At 41.5% G+C, this 13949-nt stretch overlaps 1 protein-coding gene across 1 annotated transcript in view; it reads right to left on the bottom strand.

Annotated features, from left to right (window-relative positions):
• tshz1 (teashirt zinc finger homeobox 1) overlaps window positions 1-10242 on the bottom strand; it is a 29663-nt gene extending 19421 nt beyond the window's left edge. Inside the window, exons 1-2 of the mRNA XM_041054097.1 lie at window positions 10059-10242; window positions 9259-9904 (exon numbers count right to left, since the gene is read on the bottom strand). Of these exons, the coding sequence (XP_040910031.1) occupies window positions 9259-9298 (40 nt within the window). The 5' untranslated portion in view covers window positions 9299-9904; window positions 10059-10242. The remainder of the gene's footprint in view (window positions 1-9258; window positions 9905-10058) is intronic.
• Window positions 10243-13949: the final 3707 nt, after the last annotated feature.

Below are 13949 nucleotides of genomic sequence, written 5' to 3'. Positions count from 1 at the left end.
TTCACTGACTCTTGAGCATCCGGTGAGAGAGCGATAGATGAGGGCGGGAGACAGGGAGGAAGATGAAAGAAAATATGAGCAGGGTAGAGGAGAATTGAGTCAGTAAGATAGAGATTGATGACTGATAGGAAGATGAGAAAAGGCTTACAAGGAGAGAGAGAGGGAGCCAGTAATCCCAAAAAATGAGCAAAGAGAATGAGAGAGAAAGGGAGTAGGCTGAGATAAAGATGAAGAGGTAAGGGGAGGAAAGAGAGATGGCAGTGGCACTACACCAGGCTGCAGCATGACCTTCTCCAGCGTCCGCTCTCAAGGACAAAGTGTCATCTATTAACTGTATCCATTCCCAGATGGCTTATCTGCTGTAAACTAGTGTCCAAAAAATGATATTCATTGCTTCTCAACCCACCTTATCAGTTAAATAAACACTCCTTGGGGGATAAAAAATTTCCGCCCCCTGACTTTCGTCCACTTGCACTGGCTGCTGTTTGGATATGCTGAGGCCAGCTATTCTCAGTGGCTATGTACTAAAAACGAGTGCAGCCATGATATACAGTGCCGGCTTTTGCCAGATTTAGCACTACATGCTCTACATACAGTACATCCAATGCTCTCTTTAGAGCTGTGAAGGGTGAACAAAACTTTACCACGAGCTGCTGTTTAGCTTGCATGTGTTTAATTAATGTTAATGTTCTCCCAGTGTTTACAGGGGGGATTATATTCAAAACACCAACAGTATACAGTTATCGTGCGTATACATATTAAGTCCAAATCCAGCCTTAACCAAGGAAACCAAACCCCCCCCCGAAAAAAAAAAAAAAACACTAATTCTGTTTGTATGCCTCCAGCCTTTTCAGGGTTGCTTTATAGTTTGGTGTGAAGAATTGATGCAACTTCCCATTATAAAGTTTTCATTTTCTTATTCTGAACTTAAATGGAATTTCTGTCGAGGTACAAACAGAACTGCAGTAGTTAGCACTTAAAAATTATTCTTATTTCTCTGCACCAGACATTTCCTATAACTGTCTCCCAGAAAATTGTAGCTATTGTTGGCATGCTAGCATTCCCCTCTGACATCAATAGAGACTGTTAGCTGTAAGCTAAAGAGCTAGGACGTAAATGGAAAGCAAATTGATGACAATTCCTTTTCTGGCATTTGACTAATGAATTAATAAACCATTCATTTCAGCTCCATCTGGCATTGCCAACACACTATATATCACATTACTGAAGGGCCAGTGTAGCAATCTTCAACCCAAAGGGTGACAAGCAGGAGATTCTTCAAATTCAAGATGTGTTGGCTGAGTCCTATTGCTGTTAGAATTATGGGAGGCCAAAAGGGAAGTCTGGCGTACAAGAACAAAGTCTTTCATGTCATTTTTCACTAAAGAACATGAAATGCACACACTTTCAGTCACAGAACTCTGTTTTAGAGACTGTCTCATTCTGAGATATGACTGAGAAGAAAATCATATTTTACTTTCCCAAAGTCACATGACGGTTTAGTAGCAAAAGAGGCTTTATAACCTGACTTGGCACAATTTAGAACCAGATTATTTTATTTTCTTAACAGAGAATTAAGTATTGGTTACACTGCACTGTTCCTCATTATCTCTCTGTCCTTTGGTCTTTTTGTCCCTACAAGTGTACTTGGCTCTAACGATAAAATATACCTACGTGACAACAGCAGAGCAAGTGTATGTGCTGGCGTGCGTGACTGCACTACAGCATAGGCACATATAATCAGTGGCTAATAACAACACGGTGGGAGTCCCTGCCCCACCGTAAATCAATGGGCAAAATAATTGCTAATACACTGGTTATCGATTAGTGTGCCCGCCATGCACTCATTTTCTGGGGCGACTGTAGCTAAGCGCTAACGCATTGACAAGGGTAAAGTGTTATTTCTCAAAAAGGCACACAGGCAGACAGCTGGGCAGGAAAAAATGACTACAGGGCCTCGGCAGTAATTCTTAATTGACACCTGTCAGAGCGATGGCAGCAGTCACAGCTGCTGCAGGAGAACGTCTTCCCAAGTCCTGTTCATCTGTCACTTTTAATACCTTTTCTTCATAGCCCCTCTTTCTCTCCCTCTCTTGTCTTCTTCCCCTCTGTCTCCCTCACCCACACCCTCTCTTACCCACCGTGCTTCAACCCAGATGTTCAAGGCTGGTTAAGAGAGGCAACGTAACTTCACGGCCGGGTAGAGCAGGGCCTCCAGGAGTAACTCACTTCACCACTGTTTTTAATGTTTAGTTTGTGGATCAAAGGCAGTTTTTCAGTCTTAGTTTAACTGACTTCGCACTTGACTCAAGTATCGGCAATGAGAGAGAGCAAGAGATTCAATAAAAAGAGAGTACTGAGAGTAATTTAAACCTCACTGTGGCTGCTCCGGTGGTCATCTATCTCCAGTCTTATCTCTAGCTTGATCACCATGATTACCCCAACAGGCGCCGCCTCAGTGGCAATTTCTAATACATCAAGTGTAGAACTAAAAAAAAAAACGAGAAGCTCAGTAATATCTTAGATCACTGGAGCAAAATGCAGAAACCAATATCTGAGAGAGTCCTTCTGGCTTTGGACAAATTCGATCACAGCAGCCAGCACTGGCTTACACTGTCTCTCCAATAACAGCATCTGTCTGGTGTACAGTGCATCAATCACACAAGGACACACACAATACATACAGATACACTCATGTAACATTACACTGGAATTGCTAACTAGAAACGTGAGCATTTGTACTAACAGACGACAAAAGCACACACGACTGCTGCACAGAAAATTAAAAAATATGTGAAAAGAGCAAAACGCACACAGTAAACACTGTGTACACTACAGTGGAAGTAGTTGAGACAGGGGCTCCCCTGAGTACACATTGACCTCTGAGTGTACCCTGGACCTCCCGTCTTCTTGCCTTAAATCACGACTTGCCATTTTTCTCTTTCTCTTCTGTGTCTTTCTTGCCTTTCTCCACAGTCAGACTAAGCCTAATTCCCTTTGTCTGAATATTAAACTACTGCCATTATTAAAGAAACTCAATCCAATGTTTGTGTGAAGACGCAATTGCAGCTGGCCCACTTTGGGTGCCTGATTGCCCATAATTCTCTGCTGCTTTGCCACAACCTACAGAGAAAGTGAAAATATTCCAAATTCACAGCTTCAAGCGTAGTTTCATTCGCCTAAAATCACTGGAGCTCTCACTTTCTTAACGTGAAAAATAAAGAATTGGTCAAGATAAATTTCTAAATCCTGATTTCTAAGCACAACCACATATGGTTTGTGAAATCCATGTGTTTGTGTTGGATTCAATGGTGAATTAAACCAACAGAATTTAATATATAGTCCCTGCCTTCGCTTTGCTTTCACTCTCTACTCCTTTCACCCAAATGGCTATTTTACTCAATCAGCAGGAAAACTCTGCCAGTTCAATGTGTATGCCTTACTGTAATTAGCAACCGGTGCCCTAAACCCCTTAAGGACAGCCATGTGGATGATTTCATTCTTGTTATTATTCCTGTTTTTATCCACTGTGCATTGTGGCCTTTGTTTTGCAGCTGTTTTGAATTGTAGCCAGGATATCTTTGTGAATGGAAAACAGGCACGCTGAAAATCAGAGACAATAAATACTTACAGGATGTATTTAAGACTGAGGATGCTAGTGAGTTTTATTCCTGTGAAAATGACCTTGTTCTCTTTATTTCTTTGTCAAAGCGTCTTGTGTCGTGCTTGAGTGAAAATCCAGGTTTTCCTGCTTCCTCTGAACCTCATTAAGCCCGGGGATAGGTTTACCTCGCGGCTGCAGCTCTGAATGCCTTTACATCGTCACCCTGTTGGCGAGTCTAATTCCCACATATTTTCAATTCGACCCTCTCTTTTCCATAAGAGCAGTCATCGATCTTTATTTGTCACTTAACCTCCACAAAGATGAGGACAGAGAGCGTAGTTGTGCGAGTGTGCGTATTAGTGTGCGTCTTTGATTTCCTGAAGGCCTACTAGCTTTGACACCACATGCAAATAAACCTACAGGTGTAGCGGAGTGTGGGATAGCAAATATATCCACTGACTCCTTCAGTCAATGTCACCTGTTAATGACACTTTACATGCACTGCCTTATCAACGGATCAGAATATTTCACATTCATACATACACACACATGCGGGGCTGCACAAACGCCTCATCTTGCTCAGTGACGCAGAGTCCTACACACACACACACACACACACACACCAGCATGCTCTGTTCTCATCTGTACTTTTCACTTCAAATATTTTTTTTTCTCACAGCTCAGCTTCAACTCCTGACAAATGTCATTAAATACTTTATCAGAAGCCTCCCGATAAAACCAACACAAGGTTCTAATAGTCATCTTTCGGTGCTGGCTTCTTGGTTGACAGGTGCCGTGAGCTAAATTTCTGCAGAGGAAATACAATGCAAAGCAACAACAACAAAATGTATTAATGCTGCTCGTCTTAGAACTTTGTTCCTGTTCTGTCAAACAAACCAAAAAAGCTGTTACCAGAAAGATCAGAGAGAAAAGAAAAGTATTAAGAAAATGTCTCACAGTCACAGGAAGCCACATTCACATTCTTTAACTATTAAAAACTACTTCCATTGCATACACTGTTTTCATGTACCGGTTCACGTCCTAATCATCCAAACTTGCGACCGCAACCATTCATAACCTCGTCACAGGACTGCTGGTGTCCAGCAGAGTGTTGTCTTTTATAAGTCACACATTTCGATTTGTCACGTCACACTGCAAGCAACCTCTGCTGTTGAGTTTACACCGAAACAACTGGGGGTGGGCATATGAGAAGTGGCTAACACCGAGTTGATTATATCAAGGCAGCTTGCAGACTTGACACCTTGCTGAATTTGTCAGCATTAATCGGTGGGGCCCTGTCACTGATCCGTCAGCTACCTGGATAATTAGGGACCATGGCTAACGATGCCGTCGGGAAGAAGGAAAGCTCAACTCCCCTCCCCACCCACCAACCCTCAAGTCATAATTAAGAGACTCCTTTTGCATTGAGGCAGTGATAGTAGCAGTAAAGCGGGATCTGTTTTAGGAAAAAAGAAAGCAGCCAGTGATGTCAGTAGAGAAGCTCACAAGGCAAAGCACTACTGTTGACTCTCTGCGTAGCTCATTGTGGCTTCAATCTGGACAAATGTTGCAGAGTGCTTTAATTAAACGTGTTGCGCTAAGCTATAGACAGATCATTAAAATGCACCACTGAAGTTTGTTTAAAGGAGACACTCTGTAATGTATATCAAAGAAATGAACAGCACCAATAGTCTCTGATTGTGACCCGAATACTTGATTTATGTTCAGTGTTAAACTTCTTAATTAGTGGTATCAGTGTGTGAGTAGCAAAAACACAGCCAGTTGCCTAACATTTGTATCAAGAGAACAGACAAAGGCAAACTAATTACTACACTCAGGTATGAAGCAACATATTTCCCCAGGGTCACGTTTGACAGTATCACAGCATGTCACTGTCTCTTCCTTGACCTGCACTAATTCTGTCAGTACAGAAACAGCTTATGGACCTGTGTCCTGGCCCATCCCACTGTGGATTGGCCACCCACAGTTTGCTCCACCTCTTCCTCTTGTGCTGTCTCAGTCAGTAAAGCTGGAACTTGTGCAGGACAGGTAGTGAAAAAAAAAAAAAGAAATGCCTTTTTTTTTTTTGGAGCTAGACCTTCTTAACTCCTATGGAATAAATTTAACACAGCTTCACACTGTAATCACACTGACATGTTGAATGATTAGTTGACAGATTCATTACTTAGAGTGACAGTGTTTGATTTAAGATATTGTGGCTGGCAAACTAAAAGCAAGAGCAGACATGCTGCAATACCATTAATTTTCCAACAGCAATCAAAACCGTGACCTCAGTATCAAGGAAAATATAGAGTGATGGCTTCTTTGTATATTTCATATACAGCACCTCACATCCACTAATTAAATTAATTACTGGTTATCTAGCTGTAATGTGTAAGGTATGTTGCCATATTTAAACATGATAATGCTTCTGATGCAAACAGTCTGATGTAACGCAGTCTTCTTTAAATAGAAACTTAAATGTCAAAGGTCATTTACTGAAACCCCCTGATTACCACAGTTACTATCAAACTCTTTAATGTCCCCTTTTCTCTGGATATAAAGGCGACGTGCTATTATCACAGCACTTCAACTAGGGCTGAAATGCAAACAATTATTCCTGATTAATCTGGAATTTTTTTCTTAATTAAATTAGTAGTCTATAAAACATCAGAAAATGTTGAAAAATGCCAACAACCATGTAGACGTGTTCAGATAGTTTGTTTTGTCTGACAGAGCTCAAAACCCAAAGGTATGCACTTGAATGTGAATTTTAACTGAGAAAAACAGCAAATCTTCACATTTGAGAAGCTACAAACAGTCAGTGTTCGACATTTGTTGACTGATAACAGACTTACATGATTTTTGCAGATTAATTTTTGTCTCACAACTAATTCAGTAATTGACCATCAGTTTCAGCGCTAACTTCACCTACACATAATCAAAAGTAACACTGGCACACGACATTGGTTAAATGTAAAATATGAACTGTGTAAAAGAGGAGCAAAACTTTAAGTCACTGTACTGTTTTGTCATTTCAGCTACTACTACATTTTCATTCTTGTCTTTATGATTGTTACTTGATATTACTGCATTGCTTACCTTTCATTAATTACCTGAGCTCCTGTGAGAAATACCTCAACTACACTTGAGAAAGAGAAGACCAAAAAAAGAAAAAGAAAAAAAAAACCTGAAAATGACGACAAATGACTGCAGCAAAAGTCTCTGCTGCTCAAATAGCACTGCACTGAACTCAAGTGCCAAAACTAACAGATGCAGTAATGCGGTTCCAAATGAAAGAACACTGATGTATTGTCACTGGTCATAATCTAGATAGGGTACAGCGCCATTACAGGGTCTAAAATCATCACTGTGACTGATGAAACAGAACCCATTTGAAATGGCATACAAAGAGCCATTGAAACCCCTCTCTCTCCCTCTCTCTCTCTGAGGAGCGTATGCAACATTTTGTTTTAGTGCAGTTCCAAAGTGACAAATCTGGGTTGTGGAAATATCTGGTAACGCATTGTAAAAATAGCCTGCGTTTATAGGTGTGTACACCGTTTCACAGAGAAAGCGGTCTCACACACACACACACACACACACACAAGTAGAGGTGTTAAAGTTTTTGGATTGACCATACGTCAAGCACTGGAAATAATGTACAGACAAAGTCTGCCAAGTTGGGATTTACTATTCCTGCGTGTGATGTATGTGTCTGTCACAAAAATAGACAATTAAATCAATATTCAAAAGCTGTGCCGGAATGGGGCCACTTCAGAGCTCGGCTGAATGACCAGACGAGGCTGGAAAACAGAGAAAACGACACTTTTTTCCCTCTCTTTTGGGGATTTCACCACCATTTGCAGCAGAGGTAGAAACAGACACTATTCATTTTCACTGTGCAGGCTTGTTCTTCAAACACATTTCTCTCTATCCATCACTAAAGCCTCGCGTCAATTAGAAATTACAGCCCCACCGAGTTCAAAGTCTTTCCGTCACAACCTTGATTAAGTCTGCTTAACCTCACATTTCCACCGCCTGCTTAACATTCTACAGCTGTTTTATTCGGCTTTGGTCATTACTGCATGAACTTCAAAGGTTCCTCTTTTCCCGTCATTTGGAAATGCATGTCAATCACACACATCTCCCAGGGACATCAAATGGATTCAGGCAAACATGCGATTCTCTCGCACAGCAGTTCGTGTCTGGTCAACTTAACGATAACGTGCAGGCCCGACTTTCAAAATGCAAAATGTTGTGACAGAATTTCTCTCAAAATATGAATTTAGATGTTATTACTCACATTGGCTGAGCGTCTTTCTCTGACCAAAAATGCTTGTTAAATGAGAATCAGTTCATAACTTTTAACTCTTTATTAGGATTACTACAAACTCCCATTTGAAACACACCTAAATAATTTGCCATTAAATATGTGGATACATAACTGATAGGTTTCTGATAGCAGAAAGCTAATTATTTGCTAAATGATTATACTAAACTTGATTTTTACATCACCTGGTATCAATAATATTCCTATAGTGACTTACAGAGCAAGTTTTTGGTATCCAACAGTGATTTTACCTACTTCGTACTATTTGCATGTTTGGTGTTATATGTGCATAATTTTGCTGTTAGATGGTGTCTTTAACATTTCTGACAACTGTACAACACTTCCTCCTTCTAAGCAATGAGCACAAAGGTCAGGTCAAGAGTTTGAAGTGACCATTAGAGGTAACCTCCCCACTTCACCCTGCAGTGTTTTACGGCTTTTTCTGTATGAGATGCTTCTCTGTGATCTTGCCACGCACCAGCACCCCTCCTCCCCTCCTCCCTTGTTCCCTCCCCCTTGGGTATTAATCGCAAAGTATTTATCCCGCTTGAGAACTTTTCTTTCAATTTGTCTTTTCTTTGCTCCTCGGCGGGGGCAAAAAGTTATCCTTTGAGGGAGTCCAGCTGCCGGGCGCATGCGTGTCTCTATGGTGAATGATTTACTGATGTTTATCAGGAATGAATAGATCAAAGGAAGTCGCATGACAGGCGATCAATCAAGCATCAAATCAAGGATGGCAATCCCTGAGCGGAACACAAGCTGAAAATATGCCGCTTTTCTTTTCTTTTCTGTTTTTTTTTTTTTTGTTGTTTTTTTCTTACTGGCACTAACACATCAAACACGTTAGCCTGTAAAAATGAGATAAGATGAGCTTTGTTTGGGGAACTTGGATGCTGGCAACCTAGTGTAGGATCAGCTTTAAAGCGCTGAAACTGAAGTACAGCTGAGCGCATTCATTTCACACAGGCAGATTTGGCACTGAAGCGCATGCTTGCGTAAATGAAACAATACTGTTGCCAGTCAAACATGCTTTACTAGATTAGTGGAAATAAACTTATTATGGGCTACTGAAATGTTGCACAAGTCAGCATGTTAACTGAACTGAACGCACATACTGAATAGACTCATGGGTACAGTGGTAGAGAAGTCTACTGTCTCTGAGAGGTCCCGTTGTCCTTGCATTGTGTCCTGCATCAGGCCTAAACATTGCTGTGTAAACTTGCCTGCCTGTGTGCGGATCCCTGGCTGTTTAACTGCAGGGAGGGAATAAAGTGTGTGTCTCTCTAATGGAGGGGTGTTTGTTTGCAGAGCCGGGGCTTACCTGCTGACCGCCGCGGTGCTTGCTGCTTTCTCCTCGGCATGCTGCTGCAAGACTTTCCGCTTGACTTTTCATGCAGAGATCAAAATTGCGGACAAGCTGGAGAGGAAACCGGTGCAACGGGAGGAAATCAAAGCCAGTAGCGTTTCCTCAGTTCTTCAGCGGGATGATATGGTTAGAGTGTAGATCCCTCGCAGGGTGAATAAGTCTCTTCTCTTTTTTTCTCAGGCGATACAAGTGGAGGTTTAATCTCTACGCGTCTCTGGTCATTTTATAATCGGTATGTCCGCTAAGAAAAAGAAGACTACAAATAATTTGAGCGCTAAACGGGCTCGTCCATTAACTTCAGCCGATCACAGAAACTCATCGCAAGCTGAGTCGGTGAGAAACTGGTTGAAAAAAAAAAAAAGCTCCGTGCCGATCTCAGTCTACCGAGGAGGGATATGGACAGCTGCCTGAGCCCCTCGCCGCCTTTCCATCAAAAGAGGTTTACACCCCTCACTGGACTATTTCATACCTCTATTCACAGCAAACGTGAAGAAAGCGGAGCTCCTCTTCTTTCCGTTTTAACTCACTCGGTGGCGGAGACGAGTCCAAACTGCGCTGTAGTGTTTTCTCTCCCTACGTCCGTCCAGGTGCCAGCTCCGGTCTTTGGGAGGAAAATCAGGAAAAGAGAGGAAAGAGTGACACGTTAGTCGAGCTGGGTGTATGTCAATCAGTCAAGTGTGTGTGTGCGGAGAAACCCAGCAGCAATCAGCTCCCCGTCTCTCTGAAAACACCCCCCTGGATAATGAAATACTCACATAGACACTGTCCGCCCGATTGTCAACATGGACACTTGACGAATTTCTCAGAAACTCATCAGGAACCACAACGAGCGGGCCCGCCCTCTGAGCCGCAGACTGTTAGGTTGTTGTTGTTGTTATTGTTTTCTCGTTTTTTTTTATTTATTATTATTACTATTTATTCTTAAAAGCGAAACGAGCGTCCCCGGGTATTCTCCGCAGTGAAATGTGCGCACATTGGTGATGCGCGGTGCGTTCAGACAGCTCCCACTGATAGACAGACACATCCAGCTGCCTTTCCGGCCTCTCCTTTACTCCACCCCTCCACAAGCGTCACCCTGACAGTCAGAGCCCACCTGTCAATCCGCTGCTCTAATTGTTCACTGGGATGGCTTTCATTTCAACGCCCTCCTGTCCCCGCACATACGGTGCACGGGAGAGGGGCGTCCTGTTCGTGGACACACACGAGTGGCCGATTTGTAAAACTTGCGTTGAAACAACGGAATGAGAGGTGCCTCAAAAAGTTGATGTTCAGTGTGTGTGTGAGAGAGATTTAGTTTAACTGTCACTGCTACTTAATTTTTCATTGCATATTCAGATCGTAAAGGTTTAGTATTATAAAAAGACGTTTCATAGACAGTACAATGGCCAAATCCTGCGTTTAAATTGCAATAAACATACAAATATACAAACAAAAAAAAGCCAGATCTCCATATAAAATCACCAATAAACCTATTAGACTGTTGATCCTACACAAGGAGGATAATCTTTGCTATAAGCACAGCAAAATCAGGCCTGACTGATTATTGGGATTATACCCTAAAACATCAATCACTAATAATTCAAGCATAGAGAGAGAGAGAGAGACTGTGATCTGTGAAGAACCGTCAACACTACGCGCTTAAGGGGTGAGACAACCTCTTTTAGCTCCAATGTAAAGAACGTTTAGGCCTATTTTAGGAATAAAACTAATTTATTTCCACTTGAGTTTCCAGCCTATAGCACAAAATATAAATGAAAATAAGACGATGCTACGGTGTTTCACTTGTTCAGATGGTTTTAAGCGTGCAGCGCAGACGAGCTCTTTGCTCTGTCTCAAAGTTTTTGCAAAAATGTGGATATTTTCGGTGACCTCTTTAGTGGGACAATGGAGGCTGCAGATCGATTCGTTACACCTTTTTAGTGAGGCTTCTGGTGAAGGGGAGGGGCTCTGAATCTACAAGAGGCTCCATTAATAGCCTACACTCCATCCTAACTATTATCCTCCATAAAGTGTTTATAAAGGGCACACAACTAGGCTAATGTTATCTTAAATGAGACGCCATGATATATCCGTTTACTGCAGAGCCTGCTCGGGAAGATAGTGAAGAAGAGAGAAGGGAAAATAATAAAAAAAAAACTCTTAAGTTTGTTTTTATTACTGAGTAACAGAGGGCGCGGTGATAATCACAACAGAACTTGGATGGCACGAGAAGTGGCTCAGTTCGCACTGGACGCGCTCTTCCTCCGTCTCCAGCCGGCCATCGGACTCACCCAGCTACACGGGCTCCAGTCCGGGCTGCCAGCGGAGGTTTGGACCGGTTCATTTACAGGAAACTGGATTACAAACTTTGTGCCAACCGTCAAGCCAGGCTACCAGTTCAACTAATTCTGGTGAGTTTCTGAATTTACCCCTGCAACCTCACATTTTCACGGTTAACAGGTAACAAACAGAGACTGCAGCCGGATGTCTCCTCCTCATTACGCACAGCAGAGAAGCCTCTCAGGCGAATTCCGCGTCTTTACGCTCGGTGTTTTTGAGCCACCGCTCGTCTGCTAAACTGATAATCTGCGCGGGGAAGATGTCTGAGGTCACTTATTATGTGGTAAAAGAAATACCAAGTACCGCCCCAACATCTGTCTGTCCCTGTCTGTCAAAGCGGCCTGCCCGCTGATTGATGGAGCCGACTTACGTCACTAATATTTCCATCCCAAAGCCTGCAGACAGAGAGACAGACAAGAGAGCTGCAGCCTACTTATTATTGATACTTTTCTTTGGAGAAGCTTTATCTATATCTATCTAGCTATCTCTATTAATAAAATTAAATATATATATTTAAATATAAACCTCTCTACTAAGACATTTCAGGCATGAGAGCATTTAAGTTCAATTTAAATCAGTAGTAATAACAGATTGTCTCATTTAAGAACTTCTACTCTTAATATTTTGATATTTTGTAGGTTGTGTTGGCTCACTCAACATGAGTGAACTGCCCAAATTCGTTTTCCCGTGAGGTAAACCCATTTTGATGTGTACACTCCAGGACTTTGTGCATAAAGGCGGTTATTGTTGCAGTACCACCCACAAAGCATAAACATAAAAGGTTGGTTTAATTACATCATGGATGCCTTATGTCTTCTGAGTAAATTTTTCATTACACATTTATTTTACCTATTTCAGTGATACAGAACAGTATTACACATCTAATGCAGAATTAGAAAAAAAAACAAGATGTCTGATGGTTCATTTAAATAAAGTCATACTGGGGTTTTAAACTATTTTCAACATTCACCGCTCATGAACGCATGAGAGTTATTCAGGAAAACACAGAGGTCAAGCACACAACATCAAGAATAAAATAAAACTGTCCTCTGTCAAAATAAAACAACATGAACTAGACTATACTGATGTAGTAATTTTTATTTTGTGCTGCTTGTTGAGTGAGTAAGGCAGCCTCTCTGCTGTGAAGGTTTTTTAGGGAGCAGAGAGATAGTACAGGATACATAGCAGAGAAGCTTGTGCAGGATCTGATCCTGGGCCAGCAGGGGGGGACATGCAGTTCAAGAGGCAGGGGTAGTAACCATCTCTGCCCTGGAATATCTGTACATGAGCAGGACCTAATCAGAATGAAAGCACGGTCTGATTTTCATCTAAAAATAACAAAGTTTTCTGTTATTACAATGAAGTTTCTGTCTATTTTTTTCTAGTATTTTCTTGTGTTCTTTTCTTTCTTTCACAGTTGTTATTGTTGTGCCTTTCTTTTCATTACCCTCTCAGCTCACTGGCATATATGAAATTACTGTAAAACAAAAGCTTTTTCATTTAAATCGTTATCACTGAGCTGTATTTGTGACCTCAAAGCTGAGTTTTGGCAAACCTGTTAAACACACGCTGTCAGCTATTGGGCTTTTATTACAGAAACATTTCTATCAATTTACACTACTGTTCCCTGAAAGTTGTAAATAAAATGTTAACCTTGCAGCTGAGAAGAAAAATATACTCTTTGAGAATTCACATCCCTCTTTCTCTAACCTATGACCCAATATATACACGATGTGTTCGATGTGCAGGGGCTTAAACATGATCGTATTTTTACAAACAGCCAACCACATAAGATCTGGACATTTATGATCCAAATTGCTTGCTACAGGAGTTACACTACCCATGATGGAACCACCCGTGTCCATGTTCATGTATGACAAAAGCCGAACACATAAACAGTTGTTTCCCGCCACCCCCCAACGTGTACACATGAAGCCCCTCTTCCACATAACTGTGGCACAGTCACAGCATGATGACATGTCACCCTGTTTCCTTCTTTTCTACGAGAAGATACTCCCTCAGATCGGGTGAAAACATCCATGTAGTCGTCATGTATATTTACATACATTATTCTCTACTTTCTTTTGTCTTTTTTTTCTGTCTAGGTCTGACATGACCATCTAAAGAGAAGCTGTTTTATAAGATCTACTGGATCATACTGAAAAGGAGTCCCGCAGGTTGTCAGATCAGGTGAGGGACCCAAACTCATATGGCCAAATAATTACTTTTTGTTGACATGTAAATATGTAAATTTTAGTAATATTGTTAGAATAAAAAAAACTATATGCCAGAGTAACATACACTTATTTAGACACATGCTTAAATAG

This window comes from Toxotes jaculatrix, chromosome 13, assembly GCF_017976425.1.
Source record: "Toxotes jaculatrix isolate fToxJac2 chromosome 13, fToxJac2.pri, whole genome shotgun sequence".
Taxonomy (NCBI): domain Eukaryota; kingdom Metazoa; phylum Chordata; class Actinopteri; family Toxotidae; genus Toxotes; species Toxotes jaculatrix.
Note: the sequence above shows the minus strand (reverse complement) of the source record. Positions and strands in the feature narration are given on the sequence as shown.